General features: G+C 38.1%; 2 protein-coding genes across 10 annotated transcripts in view; one reads left to right on the top strand and one right to left on the bottom strand.

The window, feature by feature from the left end:
- Positions 1-323: 323 nt before the first annotated feature.
- Positions 324-18521, bottom strand: ZNF146 (zinc finger protein 146). Of its 9 annotated transcripts, none has more exons than XM_070499063.1 (4): positions 18382-18514; positions 15764-15841; positions 10531-10758; positions 324-2819 (listed from the first exon to the last, which is right to left on the bottom strand). In XM_070499063.1, the coding sequence occupies exon 4, from the start codon at positions 2035-2037 to the stop codon at positions 1159-1161; it is 879 nt and encodes a 292-aa protein (XP_070355164.1). In that variant the 5' UTR covers positions 2038-2819; positions 10531-10758; positions 15764-15841; positions 18382-18514; the 3' UTR covers positions 324-1158. The 9 variants fall into 9 exon arrangements, with proteins under 9 accessions (XP_070355164.1, XP_070355167.1, XP_014693805.1 ...); XM_070499066.1 differs by having other exon boundaries at positions 15768-15841; XM_014838319.3 differs by lacking the exon at positions 18382-18514 and adding an exon at positions 18056-18215.
- ZNF565 (zinc finger protein 565) overlaps positions 18518-24720 on the top strand; it is a 32982-nt gene continuing 26779 nt past the window's right edge. Inside the window, exon 1 of the mRNA XM_014838317.3 lies at positions 18518-18633. The gene's annotated coding sequence lies outside the window, so the exon portion shown is untranslated. The remainder of the gene's footprint in view (positions 18634-24720) is intronic.

Genomic DNA, 24720 nt, shown 5'->3' with positions numbered 1-24720 from the left:
AAGATATCCATATACCATAACCCAGAATTATCCAACATTTTGATATATTTACTTGCAGTCTTTTTCATTTTTAAGAGAAATGAATGTTTATATATAAAACTGAAGTCCCCTTTAATGAATCCCTACCCTAACCCTCCCCATTCATTCCCCACTCCACTCTTCACAGGCAACCACTATCAAGAGTTTGGTCTGTATCCTTCCAACCCACTTCAAAAACATTTTAAAAACATACATACATATATGTATCCATTACCAATATATAGTACTGAATTTTGTGAAAGAAGTTTTAATTTAAATTTACAAAAATGTCATCGTACTATATGTGTCATTCTGCAACTTCATTTTCCCCCCTCAACTTAATTTTTGAGATCCTTCTCTGTAATACATGTAGATCTCATTTCTTACATTTTACAGATATACAGTATTCCATCATAAGTTGTTTTCCATTTTGTTCCTGATGGGCATTTAAGTTGTTTCCAATTTATGGCTACTACAAATCATGCCACAGTATATAGCCTGGTATATATTTCCTGAGCATAGAAACTCAGAGAATTGCTAGGGATTTTTGTTGTCAGGAATGTTTCCCTACTCCCAAGGTCATAATTTTAGTATATATAGTTTTGTCATAGTCCTGCTTCTAATCCCTTTAGATCTTACCTTTGCATATAGTTCATGGTCTATTTTTTTTCCTTGGAGAACAAAATACCTCCAAATCATTTGTTAAATAGTCCCATTATCTTCTCACCTCCTGATGCCATTTCTATCATATTCTAAATTTTAATAAATGCATAGGTGTTTCCAGAATCTCTTCTGTTCTGCTAAAGCAATATTATAAAAGTCTCTTCCTTTCCAAAACTCATGACTTCTTTTTATTACACTGAAGATCTCCAGATCTATGCAGATAGCAATAAGCATGTTTTCCATTCCCAATTTTAGTGGTAATGTGTCTTAAGATTCAGCATTACCTTTGCTGGAGGTTTTTTCGTTGAGCACAGGATTTTTATCATACAAATGTCCTTCTCGGCATGGTGTCCCATAAGTTTTTAGCTTTTCTTTCCCTCATTGTGATGCTTTCCTTCAGAACAATTATTTCTGGTGTGCTAGGAGGTGTAAATTCCTGATGAATGCTTTCCCATTTTCAAGGTATTCACAGGGCTTTTAATGAGTATGAATTTTCTGATGTCTAATGTGGTGAGACTTCTGGCTAAAGGCCTTCCCACATTCACTACATTGATAAGGCTTCTTACCTGTGTGTATTCTCAAATGCAGAGCAAGGGTTGAGAACTGAGAGAAAGCTTTCCCACATTCATTACAACCATAGGGTTTCTCCCCTGTATGGCTTCTCACATGCACGGTAAGAGATGAGCTTTGAGAGAAGGCTTTTCCACATACATTGCATTCATAAGGTTTATCACCTGAATGAATTCTCACATGTACAATAAGTGACGTTCGTTGAGAGAAGGCTTTTCCACATTCATTACATTCATACGGTTTCTCTCCAGTGTGAATGTTTTGATGTTTTATGAGGTACTTCTTCTGGCCAAAAGCTGTTCCACATTCACTACATTTAAACGGTTTCTCTCCAATATGAATTTTCTCATGCTCAGTAAGATTTGATTTGCCACTGAAGGTTTTCCCACACTCCTTACATACAAAGGGCTTCTCTCCTGTGTGGGTTCTCTGGTGTCTGATGAGGTTTGATTTCTGAATGAAAGCTTTCCCACAATCCTTACACTCAAAAGGTTTCTCTCCAGTGTGAATTTTCTGATGCGTAAGGAGGTTTTCCTTCTGGCTGAAGGATTTTCCACATTCATTACATTCAAAGAGCTTCTCTCCAGTATGGGTGTTCTGATGTTTAATGACATACTGCTTTTGGCTGAAGGCTTTCCCACATTCATTACATTCAAAAGGTTTCTCTCTATTATGAAAATGCTCATGCTCTGTGAGATTTGATTTGTGGCTGAAGACTTTCCCACATACCTTACAGGCAAAGGGGTTTCCCCCACTACAAATTCTCTGCTGACTGAGGTGTGACATCTGAATGGAAGCTTTCCCACATTCACAAGGTTTCTCTCCAGTATGAATTTCTTGATGAATGAGGATTTACTTTAGGCTGAAGGTATTTCCACATTTCTTACATCTGTAGGAGTTCTTTGTGTATGACCTTTTCAATTGTAGGGTAAGGATTAAAGTTTGAGAGAAAATTTTACCATACTCAGTACATTCAAAGCTTTCTCTCCAAGTATAAATTTTCCACTACTCAGTGAAGTTTTGTTACTGTCACTGGTTTCTCTCCAGGTGAATTTTCTTCTACTCAATGAAATCTGTCATCTAGCTAAAGGCTTTTCAAATTCCTTAGAAGCACAGGGTTTCACTCCAGCCTGACTTCGACATTTAATGAAGGGTGATATGTGAGTGAAAGTTTTCCCACATTCAGTACATTCATAGGTTTCTCTCCAGTATGAACGCTCTGGTATCAGACGGGTTTCAAATTTTTTTTAATTGAAGGCATTTCCACACTGATTTACACTCAAAGGGGGTTACTATCATAAAGAATAAGCTGTGGCAGGATTTCCAAACTAAGTAAATTGATGATTCTTTCCTACACAACTTTCCTCATGATTAAATCTAAATTGTTTCAAACTCTTTCTAGGTAAGTTGATAAAGGTGTTGCCTTAAAAGGTGTAAAGTCTGAGATCACAGGAAGTATTTTTCCAATTTTCTTATATTCACTGCTTTTTTCCTCAGTCTGTACTTTATTGGAGATGGATGCAAGTCTTGTTGCCTCTCTATCTGCTCATCATCTTCTCAGGCTTCTTCTAAAATGGAGTACAAAGAATGATCATTTAAAGGAGTTAATGTATAAAGTGCTTAGAACTGTGCTGGCACATGGTAAGCACTCAATAAATGTTAGCTTTAATTATCATCATTGTTTATGAATTTTCCCATTACTAGTAATAAAATTTCATATTGTGCTTTTTTGGGATTAACTCTGGTTAGCCCATCTCACAATATGAAAGAATCCTCATGACCAATGTCTCCAACTAACTTTCAAGAAGGAAACTCCTGTGGAGGATATCTGGGTAGAAAATTAACATTCATGGGTACATAAAGCTTAGATTACTCTTGAGAAATAACCCTTCCCATTTCATAATTCAGCAAATTAAATGTAACAAACAATGAAAAGTTAACAAATAGGATTAAAAATACGACTACATAAAACTGAGAAAGTCTACCTGGGATACCTAAGAAAAGGAAAGGAATAACCAACATCTTCTTCCTCCCAAAACCCCATTAAACTGAGAAGAAAAAAGAAAATGGTACAAACTCACAAGAAAACAGAATATGATAGGAGACATCAGTAAATACAGATATTAACAAATTTTTCAATATAATAAAGCACATGGAAGATTTTCAACACACAGCAGACCTGAGGAAGTTCAAGTAACATAAAGGTACTGCAGAAGAGGGGGCCAATGTCAAGCAAGCCAATTTGCGCCATGAAATATCAGAAAGACTCAGGAAATGGACGGAATCAAGTACCTCAAGAGAAGGAATAAAGGATGGTGCCCAAGAAAAAGATTGTATAAGGTGCAGCTGGACCTTGACCCTCCCAGTCAAGAGGGGAAAGGTCTATTCCTTGTATGAAATGGAAATTATTCTTTGCAGAAATTTAAACAGAGAAGCTCAACTCAAGGACTCCCAACAAACAAGGCAACAGGGCACAGGTAATACACTGAAATCAATGGAATTAAAACTATACATAACATGGTGAGACCTCCAGCACCATTCTGCAACTGAGGCCAAGACATGTTGGTAACCAGGTACATATACCCATAAGCAAGATATGAAAGAATCCTTCTCTGGGAGAACCTGAAAGGCCCATGAAAAACCTTGGCAGGACGCCCCTCCAAGACAGTATTTGTCACCTGTACCCATTTTTTTCACCAAAACAAAGGACCTGGCCCCACCTGAGTCTGTGAGAGTAAGGCAGTATAAGCTTTCTGCAGGGAGGAGACCCGGGATCCATGAGGCCTTATACTTTTGATCCATTAAAGCCTACCAGACGACAAAAAGCATCCAATACAAAAAAGCTTAAGATCACCTTTTAGTGAATCATTCTTTTATTTTTTTTTAAGATTTTATTTTTCCTTTTTCTCCCAAAGCCCCCCAGTATACAGCTGTGTATTTTTAGTTGTGGGTCCTTCTAGTTGTGGCATGTGGGATGCCGCCTCAGTGTGGCCTGATGAGCAGTGCCATGTCTGCACCCAGGATTCGAACTAGCAAAACCCTGGGCCGCTGAAGCTGAGCACGTGAACTTAACCACTCGGCCATGGGGCTGGCCTCAGTGAATCATTCTTAAACATGACCTTGCAGCCAATATTCCACACACATTTGAGGAACTCCACTATCATGAAAGACAGAGAAACATCAAGAGAAAAAGAAAGTCTGATAAAAGGAAAGGCATAGCAAACAACAAACCCTAAAACCAATCAGACAGTTACAAGAAGATTATTTTATCAGTGAAACAATAACAGGGTTTTATAAGCAAGAAACAAAAAGTTCCCTTAGAAACTAAAACTATGGGGAGGGGAGAAGGGGAGGTAGACTGTATTATCATTCACCAGTAACAGAGTCATCTTACTGAAGAAGGATTTATATTACTTAACCCTAGCAAACTCAGGCATGGCCAAATACCTTGTTTGGCTAATAAAATATGAGCACAAGTAACAGTATCATTTCCTGATAGAAGCTTTAAGAAGACAAATTTAGAGGATAAACCAAAGTAATATAATAGCTGAGTAAAAGAAGTTCCAGAAAATAAAAGGAGAAAACTGACTAGAGGAAATATTCAAAGAACAGAAAAACTTCTTGTCCTCTAAAGCCACGAATTTCTAGACTTAAAGGGCCCACTCAGTACCCTCCACAACGAATAATAAAAGATGCATAACTAGACACACCACTATGACATTTCAAAAGGAAAAATAAAGAGGCTGTAAATGTTTTCAGAAAAAAAGAACATGTATCATTCAAAGGAACAGGAACCAGAATGGCATCAAATTTCTCAACAGAAACAGGGGAAGTTAGAAGACAAAATTCTGAGGGAAAAATTCTAAGCTTAGCCTATCAATCTAATGGACAGTCAAAGGCATTTTTCAGATATGCAAATGATGAAAAATTTTACCTCAAATCCACCTTTCCTCTCAGGATGCTACACGCTACTAAAAGATGTGCTCCACCAAAATTAGAAGACAGAGAAGGCAACAGATATAGGATCCAAAAAAGAAGAGATGTAACCCATAGGGAAAATAAAGAAAATTCTTTGATAATGGTGATGAGAAACTACAAGATAAGAGGTGACTATTGAGTCAGAGGATAACCTGTCCAGATTGGAGCAGGAGAACAAAAATTCTAGGAGTAATATCTCCATGGGGAAAAATGGGAAGAGATTTCCCAATGCATTTGACCATGTGGAAACTAGTATTGAGAGGGCTTGTAACTATTCTGAGGAAAGTCCACGGGAGTCTGTGCTAAATGCAGAAAACCAAGGAAACAAACAAAAAGTGCGGCAAATATCAATTCCACAAAAAGCAAAAAAAAGTATAAAAATAAGTGTAATTTTATACAAATACACAAGTACTTCTACTGTACACCAAAGGATGATAGCTGTCTCAAGGAAGAGCACTTGGGCAAATCATTTACGTTGTGAGCTAAACTAGCCAACCTTTTTCACGGAGCACCATTAATTTACTTTAAATAAATTAATAAATGATTGACTTACAAACTAGAGCTATTTAGACAGGTATTATTTGGCAGGTACTTTGACAGAATGAAGTGAGAAAATCATTTCAAGGAAAACAAAGGACAGCATATGTTGCCAATGATAAAATTTGAGTTTTCAAGCAAAAATTAGCATTTCGGAAAACCTATATCTTCCCTTCACCAGGAGATGATAGCTTCTCAATTCTTCAAAGACTTTTCTAATGCGATCAGTAATGATATTAACAAATATGTTTTGATATTGTATAATAAGATGTGTCAACATTTGAAAATTCTGCAGAAATGAGAATCCAGCTGTCCTCTACTAAACCAGACAGTAGATATTTACAAATCTGCAATGTCGCTTTTCTCATTAAACTTTTTTAATTTGGAAAACTGTTATTTTTATTAAGAAGTGTAATTTAAGTTCCCATGTAATGGGATCATTAAATAAATAAATATTTTTCAAAGTTTCTCAATTTTACTTTTAAACAACATAAATATCACTAAAGTCCACAAAAACCAAAGGTCTTTGGAAGTTCCTGAAGTTTTAACAATGTAAAGGTGACTGCTAATTCGTATGGAGTTTCCCTTTGTGACGATGAAAATGTTCCAGAATTAGATAGTAGTGATGGTTGCACAACTTGTGAATATACTAAAAACCACTGAATTGCACACCCTAAAAGAGTATACTTTATGTTATATGAATTATATATCACTAAAGCTGTTATTAAAAAAAAAAAAGAAACCTAAGTTACTGAGACCAAGAAGTTTGACAACTGCTACTCAAAACGTTTCTTATTATTCATTCAACAAATACCTTTCTCTCTTCTCCTATGTGCCAGGCACAGTTCTAAGCTTCAAGGGATAAACAGTATTGAACAAAACTGACAAAATTCTCTGCCCTAATCAAGTTTACATTCCAGTGGACAGAGACAGATAATAAACAAATAAATAAAGGAGATGATTTGTCAAAAAGTTCTAAGTGCTATGAAAAAAAATTAGAGAAGGGGTAAAGAATTTCAATTTTAGATATAGTGGCCTCTGAGAAGGAAAGATTCAGGACATGAAAGAAGAGAGTGATCCTTACAGACATCCAGAGGAAGAGCATTCTAAGCAGAATTTAAAGTTCACAGGCCCTGAGGAACAGCCTGACAAGCGTGTTAAGTATACAACCAATGAGTCACAACTATGCATAGTATGTTCTTCCTGTCCTTTGGCTTAGCCTGACCTCTCCTATTTTCAACCTCCTTAGAATCTACAGAACCTCCTGGAAGCAGCTCCAGTAACATGCCCCTAAAAAGACTTCTCCAATCTTGTCTCTTATTTATAAACATCTTTCCCCACAGCTTCTAATCACAATCGGATTCACTTTTCCTAAAATAAAAGTGTTCCATATGAAATATTTTTAAACCCAAATTCGTATGTACTTAAAGGTCTTAACATCCTAACTATACCCTGAGATGCTGGATTTAATGGCTCTATTCTTTTCTTTGAATGGCTGATAGTACATATTATTAAAATAGTGGGGGCAATATCAAGGGGGAAAATAAGGGAGGGAGGACAGTTTAGATTTTAAAGACTAAACAGACAACAACAGACAACAGACAACAATCAGAAGGGAGATCAACAGAAGAGCAACTAACAGGTTTAAATGATGAGTGTAACCTGAATAGGAAGAGCATTTTATAATCAAAGGCTAAGATTCAAATTCAAATTCAAAGACTTTTATAGAGAGAAGGAAATATGTTCACATTTATATTCTTATGGTTAGTATGTCCTGTCTTGATTACACTGAAGTGTATCTTTTTAAAGGCTTGACTGACCATATCACAAGGATCATGAGAAAAGAAATAATCCAGGCATAATATGAAACAGGTTTGAACTGATCTCTAGACCTGAAAATAATGAACTGAAATCTCTAATTTGGGTAGGAAATTAATGATTTAATCATCTGACACAATGAGAATGAAATCAGATGCTGTTTATCCTATAAACACATAAAATTATAGCAGGCAAGATAGAAAGGCTGGAGGTGCCAAAATAAAAATTGATATCATAAAAAGAATTACTTCTAACTTCAGAATGGATGCATCCTTTCTGGGAATTAATTTATAAAGGGAGGGAGGAAAGGCAGAATGCAGTGTTCTAGGAGTCATCTCCAGTAAGAGGATAGAGAGAAGAAAAAATAAAAGCAAAGGACAAAGCAGCACTATGAAAGATAAAGCAACATATCAGGTGATCAAAGCACCAATCCAACAGAAGTGGGACAGAATTCCTTGAGGGGTTACTCAAACATAACACAGATTCTTTCCTCTCAAATGGTAAAATAAAGACATCTCTGCCCACTTTCCATGTCTGAGAAAGACAAACAGAAACAGAAAAAAAGGAAAACTGCACTGTTGATAAGAGTAGGAAGCAGCCCCAAGGCTACTGTCTTATGAGAAAGGATCTGAGTAGACAGCTGCCACTGCTGTTTTGAAATAGAGCCCTCAAGCACAATGCTTTCCAAAAACATAAGGCACAGCCTCAAGGGCCAAATTACCACCTGCTTGTTTTTAATAACAGAATCCAGGAATGCAGGCTCCATCCAGGAGACATGGTGGACTCAGTGGCATCCCTGAAGGTAGGAAAAGCAGGAATGAGCAAGGAAATGCAGAGACACCATCACTGAATAAAAAAGCCTCTTACTATAGCAGAAGAGAAGAGGTCAGAACTTTCTGTCTCCCTAAATTCCTGACTTGTATATCCAACTGCCTGCCTGAATATGCACTTAGATGATAAGGAGACACGTCACAATTAAGAAGTCCAAAAGAAAACTCTTGATCTATCTCCCAAAATTCCTGATGTCTTTCTATCTCAGTAAATGGTAACTCATTCTCTTCCAGTTAAAAGCTTGGAGTCCTCAATAACTCCTTTTTTCTCTCATAACTGACATACAATCTATCAGCCAATCCTATCAGCTACTCCTTTAAGATATCTTAAAAACCTAACTTCTTGTCACTAGCTCAACTACTACTATATTAGCGTCTGAGTAATCTCCTAGCCCTGGCCGCTTCTACCTTATTTTCCATACATCAGCCAAAATGTAATTCTGATCTTATCACTCCTCTGCTTAAAACCCTTTGATAGTTACCCAAATCACTCAGAATAAAGGCCAAAGTCTGTGATTTGGCCTGTGAGCCAACCAAACTGCCTCTTATTCCCTTTTGCAGCCTGCTGCCCTGATCACTATTCCTTGAACAGCAAGTTCCGGACTCAAGGCTTTTAAAATTTTTTGTTCCTTCTGGCTGAACGCTCTTGCACCAAATACTGCACACCCCACTCTCACACTCTTTAGATCTTTTTTCAAATGTCATCCTGTTGTTGAGACCTTACCCTGACCAACTTACTTAAAATTGTAACTCCCAATTGGCCCTTCTCCATGCCAATTTTCCTTGATTTTTCTCCATAGCACTCACTGCCATCTGACAGAATATATTTTTTACTTATTTACTCATCATCTGCCTTCCCCAGTTAGAATATGAGCCCGAGGGAGGTATTTTTGATTGCTTTGATCACTGACATTTCCCTAGTACCTGAAATGGTGCCTAATACACATCATTCAATAAATACTTGATGAATATATGAATAAACCATGTTGGCAGAAATATAAATTGGTTTACTCCTTTTGGGAACAATGTGCCTATTTGTATCAAATCTATAAATAAACATAACTTTGACTCAGCATTTCTTCTTAAATTATTACACAGTTGTATCTGCATCTCTCTGCAAAGCAATATAAACAGGTAAATGCACTTGTGTCTTTAATAGCATAAGCCTGGAAACAACCTAGATGTCCATTAATAGGAGACAGGTTAAATAAATTATGTGATGGTAGAGAATCTCAGAAAAAAAAACTACACAATACAATACATACCATCATGTATATGAAAAGGAAAACTGAGGGCTTATATATACTCATATTTGCAGCAGAGATACAAAATATATGCTGGTTTATTCACAGACTACCTCAAGAAGGATACATGAAACTCTTAAAAGTGACTGCCTCTCTGAAAAAGAACCATAGGACTGAGGACCAGAGGTAAGAGAGGACTTTTTCACTGTATAATTTGATGTTCAAAAATGTTTACAAGTTCATGTTTTACATTAAAAAAACAAATACAGGTTCATACATTCATACAGACACACACAGCAGACAGACAGAACTGATTTCTAAGGCAACAACTTCTGAGAGGTATATGGCGGTGGAAGTGAGGGAGGCAGGAGTTTGTTGATGTATAATGGGAGAGGTGGATAAGAAGACAACAGGAAGTATGATTACAGATGTAAAATATAATTCTGAGGCATTTAACCCCTGAAAGAATGAGAGAAAGTGGTAATAGAAAGGAACCTAAATGTCAGACAATACGTAAAGACTTAAGACCTATAAAACACAATGCATGAGGAAAGGAGTCTATATACATGGGGGAATATGAGACTGAGGGCGTTAATGAAAAAGAGAACAAGCACACAGAGGCAGTACAAATGAAGTACAAAGTGCTGACATCCAGAATAGAGATAAGACAGGCACCAACCCTCTGAATCTGACGATGAAGCAGAATACTAAAATAGAGAAAATGATAATTGGAAATGCCATTCAAGTATCTCAAGAATTCATACCAAGTGATGCTTGAAGACTAGGGCCTATTAGAAAACAGCTTTAAAAGCCTTCCAGAGGGGTCAATGCTGACTAACCAACTGCAACCTGCTTGGTTGTCATTCACTCACCTGGACAAATTTCCTATCCACTTCTTTTCCACCACTCAGAGCTGTCTTCTTGTTCCAACAGAGGATCACAAACAGCTTGTTCAGTTTACAACCTGCTATTGGGGAAATGATACAGCACTAGAATGTTAATGCTGGGGCCAAAGTACCATCCTGGAACTCAGACTGAGCCCTGGAGCCTTCTGAAGAACGAGGAAGGTGCAGTTTCCAGGGATGCAGAAGGAAGCGGCCCTGTGGAAAAGAACAAAGTAATGACCTTTTGCCTTAGAGATTAAAGTACACACAATTATATGAGCAAAGGGACTAAGATTATTTGAATCCTGAATTTCAAAGCCAGACTCATTCAATCATGTAAGTCTCCACACATCCAGAAATGGGGGAAAAAAGGGGAATTTACTTTCAGAATTTTACTTACATAGGAAAACTGTTCATGCCTCACGTGACTGGCTGCTATTGTTCTCTAGCACCACTCTCCTGCATACGTTCTTGAGTGGATTTTAACTGCGGCCCTTGTTCCTGGATGAATTCAATACTCACATCTAATACTACAGCCAACATACGCCTATCAGAACCAAGCCACAAGGACACAATGTGTAGGAAGTTGTTCTGACAATATTCAGGAATAAAAACTCAGAAAGTTTTCCTGGAGTCCTAATATTTACTTTTTTTGTATTATACTCTGAGTAAAACTATATATTAGAAATGTCCTGTAAACATAAGTTCATCCAATCATTCAAAAAAAGACTTTAAAAGACACTGGGTAAAACTATATATTAGAAATGTCCTGTAAACATAAGTTCATCCAGTCATTCAAAAAAAGACTTTAAAAGACACTATTAGGACAACTGACAAAATCTGAATATCAACTTTGGATTAAATAATAGTAAGGTATTGATGTTAGATTTTCTGGTTTTCATTACTGTACTGTGGTATGAAAAATAATGTCCTTGTTCTTAGAAAATTCATGCTGAAGTATTTATAAAGGGAGCATGTGTCCAACTTAGTCTCAAATCGTTCAGGGAAAAATTACACACATACATATTGGCAGAGAGAGAAGGTAAAATAAAGCAAAAGAGAAAATGCAAATGGCGAATTTGGGTAAGGTTATGCGAGAGTTCTCTGTACTATTCCAACTTTTCTACAAAGTTGAGATCAACACATACTACCTGCTGTGTGTGTTGAAAAAGCTCGGTCACCACTTTGTACTGGAGTGTGGCAGAGATGGAAGGCTTAGAGCCTGATTTAAACAGTAACGTACACAGAGAGAAACATGAAAGAGTGAGTTGCCCAGAGACAATCTGCAGGAGGAAGGAGGTCAAGTTTGATATTCTGGATATTCAGAGTGTCAGGTTTCTGAGGCACATGCAGGCAGATATATCCATTAGGCAACTGCATATACAGATGAGGAACTCAGAATAGGCCTAGCATGGAAATGGGAATTTGTTAGCTGTCAGAATATCACTGCTCCTGAACACACAGGTGCACTGTTACTGTGACTGCTTATAGAGAATATACACAGTACGTGAAGATGGTCAAGGACAGAATCCTAGAACATCAACATTCAAGGAGGCAAGGCAAGGTTTCACAGGAGCATGATGGCTGCTTAGTTTTGAATCATGCAAGTACTTCTCCTGAAACAGTACAAAACATCAATAATGGCGGTGGAGGGGGAGGGAACCAAGTACTCAATCCATATACTCTATCTTTAGTGAAACTAGTGGAGAGAATATATATTAACTCTAAATATTCATTCTCAGAGTGAGGGATTCACCCTGAGCGAAAATTGTTTAACTGAATCTAACAACGAACAACAAATCTAGGGACAGAAAAACTCCCACACTCCATGTACCTCTGCCAAAGGCAGACCCAAACAGGAGGCTAAACAGGAAGTTGCAAAGAAGCCTAGGAAGAACTGAGAATGCTGAGGGGGATTCTAAGGACTCACAAGAGTTCAGAAATCTGCAGCTACTATTTCCTTACAGAATGAGTAGGCCTCACCCTAAGAAGGAACTGATGAAAGCAAGACCTAGATTAAACAGAAAAGGACTGCACGGGGAAGGAGAAAGAGCAGGCTTCTAAAAGTGAAGGTAAGTACTATGAAAAATTGTGGGAAACAAAGAGTCAGAGATAGAAGTTGACCTCAACCAGGTTAGGGTCATCAAGCCAGAGAAGGTACGGAAGTCCTTTGCTTTAAACACTAGAAGAGGAGGTATGTGAACTTGGAAGCATAGAATGTTACTATGCCTCCTTTTTCCTGGTACTTGTCTAAGAAAATCTATTTCATACAAACATGAGTAAGACAAAATAATTTGTCTGTGTCCACACAAGGATACTGTAAGAAGAGTGAAAATGAATAGCATAATTTACCAACAGTTAATAAAAAATAACAGTTAAATAAACTCATCTGAAAAATACTGCCACAAAGCAGACAATAAAATGAAACACAACAAAATGAATCTTTAAAAAAAGACACAAAAACTTTAAGAAGCAAGCAAAGCTACAAAAAGAACACAAAAGATAAAACAGTAAAAAAGATAAAACTGAGTAAAGAAATGTCACCCAAAAGAAGGGAATGGAAAGAAAACAGAATAGGAAAAACAACTTACTGAGCATCTTATTTTTGTTCTGTTTGACTTTTCTTTTAAGACTGCAGTATCAGAGTTCAAAGGGGTTTTTCTTTCCTTGATTAATGTGATCTTTCCTGGTTGTTACATCTGGCCTCAGCCTCAAAAACTTTTTCTACTCACATCCCTGAGACCCAAGCAGCATGGGTAATCTATCTGTGTGTGTGTGTATATACATATATGTAAATACTACATGTATGTAATTGTAAACTATATCTGACCACAAAAGCTAGCATTTTATCTAATGCAAAAATACTGGAGGCATTTCTTTCTTCTTTTTTTGAGGAAGATTAGCCCTGAGCTAACATCTGCTGGCAATCCTCCTCTTTTTACTGAGGAAGACTGGCCCAGAGCTAACATCCGTGCCCATCTTCCTCTACTTTTTTTATATGTGGGACGCCTACCACAGCACAGTGTGCCAAGCGGTGCCATGTCCGCACCTGGGATGCGAACCAGCAAACCCTGGGCCGCCGAAGTGGAACATGCGAAATTAACCGGTGCACCACCAGGCCAGCCCCAAGGCATTTCTATTAAATTCTAAATAAAGATAAGAACGCCCATTGCCTCAATTAGTATTTAATATAATTATAAACAATAATTCAGTAAGTTAAGCAGGGAATAAAAAATAAGCTTCATATTTAACACAACAATGACTCCATTCATAACAGCAATAGAAAAGATAAAGTACCTAGAAATAAACTTAGTAAGAAGTATCTAAACCTATATGAAGAAAATTTTTAAACACTCCAGAGAGCCCAAAAGGAAAATGGAATATATTATGTACAGGAATAGGAGTATTTAAAATCATAAAGATCTAATGTCCCTTTCCTCTAAGTTATTTCATAAGTTTAATGCAATATCAATAAATATAAGTGTTTTCCCCTAGAACTAGACAAGCTCATTCTAAAGTTTACATAGAAAAATAAATAAGCAAGAATAGCTAGGAAACTCTGAAAAGGCAAGCAATAAGGAGACGAGCAATACCAGGTATTAAAACAAAATTATAAAATCTCAATAATAAAAAGTTAAATATTGGTACACGAAGACAGACTGGAAGATGGATGAGAACATAAAGTCTACAAATAGACCTAATACATACAAGAATTCAGTATATGATAAAAATGAAATTTTAAAATAGTAAAGCTAAGACTTTTTAACAAATAGTGTTAGAAGAACTGAGTAGCCAATTAGAAAAAGATAAGCCTTGATGCATACCTAATATCATATGCCAGGGTAGATTCTAAATGAATTAAAAATATAAATAAGAAAATGCAATCCTATAAAAATGATAACCTTGTAAGGATGTGAAAGTATAGGTGAAACCTGGAGTGGGAAAGGCTTTCTGACTACGACCATAAATGAGAAGACTGATAAATTGAAGTACATAAAAATAAAAACCTCCTGATTCTGCAGTTTAGAAAAAGAAATAACCACCGTGAACAATGTCAAAACACAAATTTAAAACCTGAAAAAACCTGCAACTCATTTCATATAAGGCTAACTTTTCTAACAGCTCCCAAAAGAAAAAGACATCCCATACAAAAATGTGGAGAAGGATGTGAACAGACAATTCCAATAGATACATGTGGCCCTTACATGTATGGAAGATACCCAACCTCACTCATAATGAGGGATGCAAATTAAACCTACACTGAGATACCAATTTTCACTTATGCCTTTGGCAAAAAAAATCAAATAGTCAATACTACACTCTAAGTAAGGTTCTAGGAGTCAAATTGGGACAGAAGTCAACTTGAAGAAGCATCCACTGGCTAAAACTGTGATAATAAGAGTATCTGAGAAAAACTAGCTGCAGTTATTAGAACACAACTTTAAAATAGTACTTAAATAAGAAAAAGACAGGAAAAATTTGACACAATTTGAGGTTGCAATCAAATAAATGTAAAAGGAAGGAAAAAGTAAAAAATCATCACTTTGGAACCCATGAAGAAATTACTGATTCAGCCAAGGATTATTTATCGATGTTAAAATCATCCATTAAATGATTGATGGGAAATAAACATTTGTATGGGACTAAAGTAAAACTATTCAGATTACATTTTGGCCCTAAAAATACAATCACTAATGGTGGACCAGTCATACAGTTATGTCTCTTCTGATGTTATGCAATTGAAAGGTCACCTCTGATGTCTTCTGGCCAAAAGTCAGTCACAATTGGAACTTTTTAAAAACATCATCAGAGGTTCTGAATTAGAACCATGAAAAAGTAACCATAGAAATCAAAGAACACATCTCACGGAGGTAGTGATGAGTTTCTACAGATGAACACAGAAATCTAACTTCCTCATTCCAGCTATAAAAGGAAATGTCAAAAAAAACACAATACTTTAAACACGGAAATAAGAGTATCTACATATCTGAATCTTTCAGAAATTTCTACCAGAAACAGTATGAATGGCTGTATTATTTCTGAGGATACACTATTTTTCAGATAGTAGTAACAGGACTGTTTAACATTTATCCAGTGCTTACTACATACCAGGCACTATTCTTTAGCACGCAGAACTCCCTGATCTACACAACCAACTACCTGTGAATCAGATACTATTATTTTCTCTGTATTACTAGATGAGAAGCTGAGGCACAAGTACCTGCCTAAGGCCACAGATGTACAAAGCAACAGAGGAATGAGTTAACAGAGGGAGTCTGGCTCCACGGCCTACGTCGTCCTTTAAAAAAAAAAAAAAAATCACTTTAACTTTTGTATACTAAATTCACAGTTAGAAAACAAACCAACATAAAAATACTTGCCTTTGCCTTATCTATCCCAGTACCACTATCCCAAAAAGAGATAGCAGCTTTTATTAATTTCTTGTGTATCTTTTGAGTTCTTTAATGGAAACAAATACAAATACATATTCTTATTTCTCTTTTCTTAATACAAATGAAGCATATCATACATTCTCCATCTTGTTTTTTTTCACTTAACAGTACATTTTTGAGTGATTTCATTTCAGTGTCAGTATATAGTTTCCTCTTCATTCTTTTGTAAAGCTGTATATTATTCTGTTGTATAGATGCATCACAATTTTATGAAACCAATCTCCTACTGATGGGCATGAATAGTTTCTAATCTTTTTTTTTTTTTTAAAGATTGGCACCTGAGCTAACATCTGTTGCCAATCATTTTTTTTTCCCCTTCTACTTCTCTCCAAAGCCCCCAGTACACAGTTGTGTATTCTAGTTGTGAGTGCCTCTGGTTGTGCTGTGTGGGACGCCGCCTCAGCAGCCTCAGCATGACCCAAGGAGCGGTGCCACGTCCTCGCCCAGGATCTGAACCTGCAAAACCCTGACCTGACAAAGCAGAGCGCAGGAACTTAACCACACGGCCACGGGGCCGACCCCTCTAATCTTTTTCTATGCCAAACACTGCTGCCATCAGCAATCTCGCACTGATATCATTTCATGGAAACGCAGGTACATTTGTAGGACTAATTTCCAGATGTGAAATACCCGAGTCAAAAAGAAAACACATTCGTATTTATTATAGATGTTGCCTGATTTCCCTTCACAGGCCTGCTTCAAGCTGATACCAACACTATTGTAATTTCTGAGGATTTATATTTTAAAATGTCACTGTTGGGCTCCCACCTCCCCACATCGCAACTGCTTTTCTTTTTCAGAGTTTTACTGGTTAATCTAGCTTGTTTATTTCTCCATATGAAGTGCAGAATCAGCTTATCTAGATCCAAAAGAAAAAAAACCGTAGACAATTTTATTAGGATCACATTAAACGAATAAATTTATTTAAGTTTGCACACTTCTTTATGAGGTCTTCCTATTGAAAAACATGGTATATCTATCTGTTCACATCTTATGTTATAACCCTTAGCACTTTAAAATATTCTTTTCTAGTCTTTTTGAATATTCCTTAATATTTTATTTTTTATTGCTATTGTAAATAGCGGTATTCTTCTATCATGTCTTCTAACCGGCTGTTGTTTGGCTATCTGAAGGCTATTGATTTGTAGATATTAAATTTGGTACCCAACTACTTTAACTCTTATTATTTAAAATTTACGCGAAGGATGACTGTGAGCGGATTCCTTAGAAAAAGCATCTTTGCAGACACATGCATTTTCATTACTTCACAAAATCCATACAAAGTGGGAACACCTCGATTCATTTAGGAGTTAGGACACCTAGAATCGAGTCTAGACTCACACGATTACACTCTAAAAAACTGCAACCCCAAGTTCTCTTCAAAGAATGTGGATCAATGTGCCTAACCTCGAACTCCAAACCCTTGACTCCCTAATCCTGGGCTTTCTGCGCCACACGACACTGCGTCTCGATGTGTAACGCTGATATTTTGTCCAGCACTTAACAGCAGCCCTATTAAAATACCCCAAAGATCAGGAGATCGGAGATCGTCTGAACCAGACTCCCACTAACGAAAAGTTCCTTTAAAATATTGTCTTTAAAAAAAAGAAGAAATCACGGGGATTTCCATTCTAGCCCAACTAAAAAGAAATGCGTTTTAATATAAAAATCCATTTTTAAACTATTTTCCACTTAGCTTTTTCCCCCTTCAAATCTTCCAGTAAAACAGACGCCTCAGGAAGATGGCACCGTTATTATCAGCACTTTCGACAAGAGAAGCGCGGCTCAGATGTTATTAGCTCAAGGCTGATCTCCTGCATCTCCCTCTCAGACTCGGCCACCCACGATCCCGCACCCAGCTTCTCACTCCGTAATTCCGAACATCCGGTCAAACTTGCGGTCACACACGCTCCAACCCTCCTCAGAGGCCCCCACCCCCACCCCACATGGAGTCCTGACGCTTTTAAACCCACTCCCCACCCCGCGCCGCGCCCCAATAGATCCGGAATCCTTCCCTTCAACCTCCCGGACCCCACCGGCCCAAGACGCCCACATCCCACCTCCTACTTTGGCGCCACGTGGAGCCAGGGGCCGGACTGACCCGCGGACAAAGACCAAAATGTCCACTCGTTGCGCTGCGCTTGCGCACTTCGAGGGCGAGTGAGCACTCCCAGAAGTCTCCGCGACGCGGCCTGCGCGGTCACCGCGACCAGGCCAGGCTGGTTGGTATCTGATTACCTTCTGTCAACAGCAAGGCCGCTTTTCCGGCCTTGGACTACATTTCCCTTAAGGCTTTGCTGGTTGACACTCAATCGCTCTCTGTCTCTCCCCCGCGAAGTTGGCTGCCTCTTCCCGTGATTATGGGGCTCTCCAAGTGAGTACTTGCCTTGGAGGAAAATCAGCTCAAGCCTGGTGGGAGGTTTGGAGCGAGGACTCCGTCTTTGAAGCCTCCCGGGCGCAGTTTCAGACGGGCCAAACTCAGACTCTGAGGTACAAGGACGCCATCTTGTCCGTGCCTGGTCTGGCTCTGGACTACGTTTCCCAGAGTCCACAGCGGCCCAACGTTACGTCTCTCTTGACGTCGTGGCGAGATGGTGAGCTCTGCAGGGACCCGGACGCGACCAAGGGGAGGCAGAAGGTGAGGGGTCTGGGTCTCCGGGGCGGGAATGGGGCGTGTCCAGAACTTTGCGTTTGTGCGCGCAGGCGGGAGCGGGCTGAGGATGCGAGATTCTGAAGGAGTCTGTGGCTGTGTGACCAGGTGTGGGTGCCTGTGAGTGCAGTGGTGACTGCCTGTCTCCAGGATGTATGTCTGGTTGTGTTTGTGTAACCATGTGCGGTGCTGTGTGTTGCGGTGTGGGGTCCTTGTGACTGTGGGGATGATAACTGCTTGTGTCCCTGTTGTGTACTGTGTGTGACTGTACGCCTAGTTCTTGGGAGGGTGAGTGCACCTGTGACTGTGAGATGGGTGCAGGTGTCTGTGTGATTATGATTACGTGTTTCTAAGGTGGGTGTATGGTTTTTGGGTGTATGATATTGTGGCCGTGTGTGGTACTGTGTGCAGTTGTCGTGTGTCTATGACTGTGGTGACGCTGCATATGTAACCCTGCTGTTTCCCTTAGAGTTTGTCTTGAAACGCTGCTGCGTGTCCAAGTGTGGGATGTCTTTGCCTGTGTGAGTGTGACTGTGTGTATCTCTAGAGTGAATGTTCAGTTATGACTGGTTGATGTTGAGTGGGCTGGAGTAGAGTGCCAGTGGTTGTGTGTCCCCTCCCAAGTGGGAACATGATTGTGAGTGTGTGGGGCATTTGTGGTTTTTGGTGTGATAATCCTGTATAAGAGTGACTTTGTCGCCGCTGGAGAGTAGATTGTGTGACTGTGTGTGCCTTCTTAGTGGGTGTGAGATTGTTACTGTGTATTAGGGTGTGGAGGTGTCTGTGTTTGTGCGGTTGTGTCCTTATATGTCTCGAGTGGATGTGTGGTTGTGTTTGTGTGGCACTGACCGTTTGTGCAGCACCAAATATGTGGGTGTGTTTTAGACTTAAAACTGTTGCACAAATAGAAGTCCCATATACTCTTAACCCAGCTTCTCTGTATGTTACCATCTTACATAATCACAGTACAATCAAAAGCAGGAGATTAACATTGATACACTACTACTAACTAATCTACAAACCTTATTCTAGTTTCATCAGTGTCCCTTAGTGTCCTTTTTCTGGACAAGGATCCATTCCGGGATCATATGTTGCAGTTAGTTGGTAAATCTTCTTAGTCTCCTTTGCTCTGGCACAGTTCCTCAATCTTTGTCTTTCATGACCGTGACACTTTTGAAGAGAACTGGCCATTTATTTTGTAGATTCTGCATTATAGAAGGTTCCTCAATTTGAAGTTGTCTGATACTTCCTCATGATCAAATTCAGAGTATGTATTTGGGGCAAGAATACCCCAAAAGTGATGTGTTCTCCTCAGTGCATTATATCAGGAGACCCATGAGGTCAGTTTGTCTCATTATTAGTGGTGTTAACTTTAATAACTTGGTTGAAGTGGTGTCGGGCAAATTGCTGCAAAGTCACTGTTTTTCCCATTATAATTAATATATGTCTTGTAGAGAAATACTTTAACCCTATATAAATACCCTGTTCCTCATACTACTTCCACCTACTAATCTTCACATCCACTGAGAATTCTTGCCCGAAAATATTATTACCAGCTATTTGCCAAACGGTGATTTTTTTGTTTCCATCCTTCCATCTATATTTATTAATTAGAATCCTACTGTTAGATTTTCCTTCTCCTCCATTTATTTACTAAATTACTTGTATAAGTATGGACTGGATTTTTTTTTTTATGCTATAGGTTATAATCCATTACTATCACTTTTCTTGCTCAAATTGTCTCAGATTTGGCCATGGGGAGCCCCTTCAAGTTGACTACCTGTGTCCTTTCGATGTATCCCCTTTATTTTTTTTTAGCACTTTCTTATTTTCTGGCACCACAAGGCTGATAATGTACTTTCCCAGCCCCAGTCCTGGAGCCAGCAAATTTCCCAGGGAGCATTGACTCCTTTTGTTAGAAAATGATATTTAGAAAAGAAGATTAGATATGTTCATTGCTACTGGGATGTCACTGCATCTAGGTCCTCTCAGCTAGAAATGTGTGTATCTCTACGCACACATATCTATCCCTATATAGATAATCCGTGATTTCGTATGATATCTCCAATTCCAGTTCAGCACCAAACTGTTTATTCTAGCCTTCTCCATTTCCTTTTTTGTATCTCTCTTCTCTGATAGTGGAAGAACTTGACTCTCATTAACCACACTCCATTTATTAATTTAATTTATTTGCTCAGTCCTGAGTAGAATGCAGTTTAAGAATTGCTGGGCCAGCCCCGGTGGATAAGTGGTTAAATTTGGTGCTCTTGGCTTTGGTGGCTCGGGTTTGGTTCCTGGGTGCCAACCTACACTGCCCATCTGTCGGTGGCCATGCTGTGACAGGGCACACATACAAAAAGAGGAAGATTGGCAGCTGATGTTAGCTCAAGGCGAATGTTCCTCAGAAAAGAAAAGAAAGAATTGCTAACCCATACCTCCATACCCCATACAGTTCTTTTTGTCTTTAGTCTTACAGTATACAGTGTAAGAACAGTTTTCCTTACACCCTTCTGTATGGTAATGTCACTCCTTTGTAATACAGGTTCATTTGTCACTGTTTGTATTTTATTTTGGGTTTCCCCTTATACACACATCTTGGTTGATTTTAATTATTTTTTGAGTATGTGAAACATTACCATGGTTCTAAAAGTCAGAATTAGACAAAAACATCTACCCAATCACTCTTCCGTCATTTCTTCTCTCCCAATCCCATTCCCCCATTCTTTCTACACTGTTCCCACTCACCCATTAGAGGTAACCAACCTCATTAGTTTCTTGGGGTTTTTTAATGTTTTAATATACTTAAAAATATACATAAAATTTAAATATACATAAATTTTACCGTTTTAACTATTTTTAAGTGTACCATTCAGTGGCATTAAGTGTATTTATATTGTTGTGCAGCCAGCACCACCATCCATCTCCAGAACTTTTTTCATCTTCCAAAACTGAAACTCTATCCATTAAATGGTAACTCCCCATTCCCCCCTCCCTCCAGCTCGTGGAAACCACCATTCTGCTTTCCATCTCTATGAATTAGACTATTTTAGGTGCCTCATATAGAGTCATACAGTATTTGTCCTTTTGTGACTGGCTTATTTCACTTCGTATAACATCTTCATGATTCATCCATGTTGTAGTGTTGTCAAAATTTCCTTCCTTTTGAAGGCTGAATAATAATCCATTGTACGTATGTACCACGTTTTGTTTATCCATACACCTATCAACAGACACTTGGGTTGCTTGCACCTTTTGGCTGTTGTAAATAGTAGTGCTGTGAACATGGGTTTACAAATATCTCTTCAAGTCCCTGTGTTCGCTTCTTTTGGGTATGTACCCAGAAGTAGAATTGCTGCATCATATGGTAATTCTGTGTTTAACTTTTTGAGGAATCACCATACCATTTTCCACAGCTCCTGCACCATTTTACATTCCCACCAGCAATGCACAAGGGTTCCAGTTTCTCCACATCCTTGCTAACACTTGTTGTTTCCCATTTTTTTTTGTTTAATAATAACCATCCTAATGAGTGTGAAGTGGTATTTCATTGTGGTTTTGATTTGCATTTCTCTAATAATGAGTGATATTGGGATCTTTTTCAGGTGCTTATTAGCCATTTGTATATCTTTGGAGAAATGTTCTTTGCCCATTTTTCAATCAGGTTGTTTTTTGTTGTAGGAGTTCTTTATACATTATGAGTATCAATCCCTTAGCAGATATATGATTTGCCAATATTTCTTCCCATTCCAGAGATTGCCTTTTCACTCTGTTAATAGTGTCCTCTGATGCACAAGAGTTTTTAATCTTGGTGAAGTCCACAACATGTCTATTTTTTCTTTGGTTGCCTGTGCTTTTGTTGTCATATCCAAGAAATCATTGTTAAATTCAATGTGATGAAGATTTTCTGCTATGTTTCCTTCTAAGAGTTTTGTAGTTTTAGCTCTCACATTTTGATCTTTCATCCATTTTGAGTTAATTTTGTATATGGTATTAAGTAAGGGTCCACCTTCATTCTTTTTCATGTAGCTATCCAGTTTTCCCACCCCCATTTGTTGAAAAAACTATCCTTTTCCCCATTGAATGGTCTTGGCTCTCTTGTTGAAAATCATTTGACCATATATGTGAGGGTTTCCATTCTATTTCACTGATCTAGATATCTCTCTTTATGGTAGTACCACACTGTTTTGGGGGTTTTGATAAGGATTGCTTTGAATCTGTTTATCACTTTGGGTAGTATTGACATTTGTCTTGTTCGGCTCAGGCTCGCATAGCAAAACACCATAGATCGAGAGGCTTAAATGACAGAAATTTATTTTCTCACAGTTATGGAGGCTGGAAGTCTGAGATCAGGGTGCCAGCATAGTCAGATTCTGGTGAGGACTCTCTTCCTGGCTTGCAGACGCCCACCTGCCTTCTTGCTGTTTTCCTCACATGGCAGAGAGAGAGAGTGCGTGTGAGCTCCCTGGTGTCTCTTATAGGGATACTAATACTATCGTATCAGGACCCCACCCTTATGACCTCATTTAACCTTAATTACTTCAGCAATGGCCCCCATCTCCAAAAACAGTGATATTAGGGGCTAGAGCTTCAACATGTGAGTTTGGGAGGGACAGAGTTCAGTCCATAGCAGCATCTTAACAATATTACACTTTCCAATCCTTGAACACAGGACATCTTTCCATTTATTTATGTCTTCTTTCATTTCTTTCACTAATATTTTGTAGTTTTCAATGTGTAAATCTTTTGCTTCCTTGGTTAAGTTTACTCCTAAATATTTTGTTCTTTTTGCGTCTATCATAAATGGAATTATTTTCTTAATTTCCTTTTCAGCTTGTTCATTGTTAGTGTATAGAAATGCAACTGATTTTTGTGTGTTAATTTTATATCCTGCTACTTTGCTGAATGTGTTTATTAGATCTACCAGTTTTTTTGTGGACTCTCCAGGGTTTTCTACATGTAAGATCCTGTCATCCGTGAACAGAGGTAGTTTTGCTTCTTCCTTTCCAATTTGGATGCCTTTTATTTCTTTTTCTTGCCTGATTGCTCTGGCTAGGACTTCCGGTACCATGTTGATGAACATCTTTTCATATGCTTAAGGGCCATTTTTACATCTTTTTTTTGAATTGTTTGTTCCTATCTTTTTCCTATTTTTCTTTCAGTTTTTTGGTGCTTTGTCTCAATGTTTAAGAATTCTTTACATTTTAAGAATATTAGTCCTTCATCTGTGATGTATGGTGCAAGTATTTTGTCCCTGTTTGTCAGTTGTCTTTTGATTTTTTTATGGTTTTTTTGCCGTGGAGTTTTTATTGTATTGTCAGATTTACCAATATTTTCTTTTACTGCTTCTGGATTTTGAAAGCCTTTCTCAACCCCAGGATTAAAGAGGAATTTACCTGTGTAAATTTCTTCTAATACCTGTGTAGATTGATCTTTTACATTAGATCCCCAATCCATTTGGGGTTTAATTTTGTACATGGTGTGAGGTATCAATTTAATTTTATATTTTCCCAGTGGCTACTCAGCTTTCCCAGCACTATTTATTAAAAACTTTGTCTTTGGCCCAGTGATTTGCGATGTCATCTCTATCACATACTAAATTTCCATATATCCTTGGTCCTATTTCTAGGTCTTCTGTTCTAGTGGTCTATTTATGTACTACTACCACACTGTTTTAATTGTAGAGGCTTTATAGTATATTTTAATGTCTGGTACAGCCAGTTCTCTGATATTTATTTTTTATTGTCAAATTATTCAGTTTCTCCTTTTCACTATTTCTGCAACCAAGAGTTCTGATGGCATAGATCTGTGTCTTTTGGAGGGTTGTGATTTGTTGATTCATGAGCGATGGCCCCTGTATAATTGTGCACAGATACCCTGGCTCATGTAGCACTCACTATTGATATTTCTGATTTTCACAGTGTGGACTAATAAACAAGGTCTTCTGTGCCTGGCTTTTCAGAGAATATGACTGGGGACCTATCACAAAATCTGGATTCACAAGTCTAAGATAAAAGTTTGTTTCAGTGACCAGATCTAATTTGATTTTGGGCATTTTGGGTTTTGGGTAGTCAGTCT

Source organism: Equus asinus, chromosome 26 (genome assembly GCF_041296235.1).
Source record: "Equus asinus isolate D_3611 breed Donkey chromosome 26, EquAss-T2T_v2, whole genome shotgun sequence".
NCBI classification, from domain to species: domain Eukaryota; kingdom Metazoa; phylum Chordata; class Mammalia; order Perissodactyla; family Equidae; genus Equus; species Equus asinus.
Note: the sequence above shows the minus strand (reverse complement) of the source record. Positions and strands in the feature narration are given on the sequence as shown.

Excerpts from the sequence above, each read along its gene's own strand:
- ZNF146 (XM_070499062.1), bottom strand. The coding sequence starts at position 2,037 with ATGTCACACCTCAGTCAGCAGAGAATTTGTAGTGGGGGAAACCCCTTT.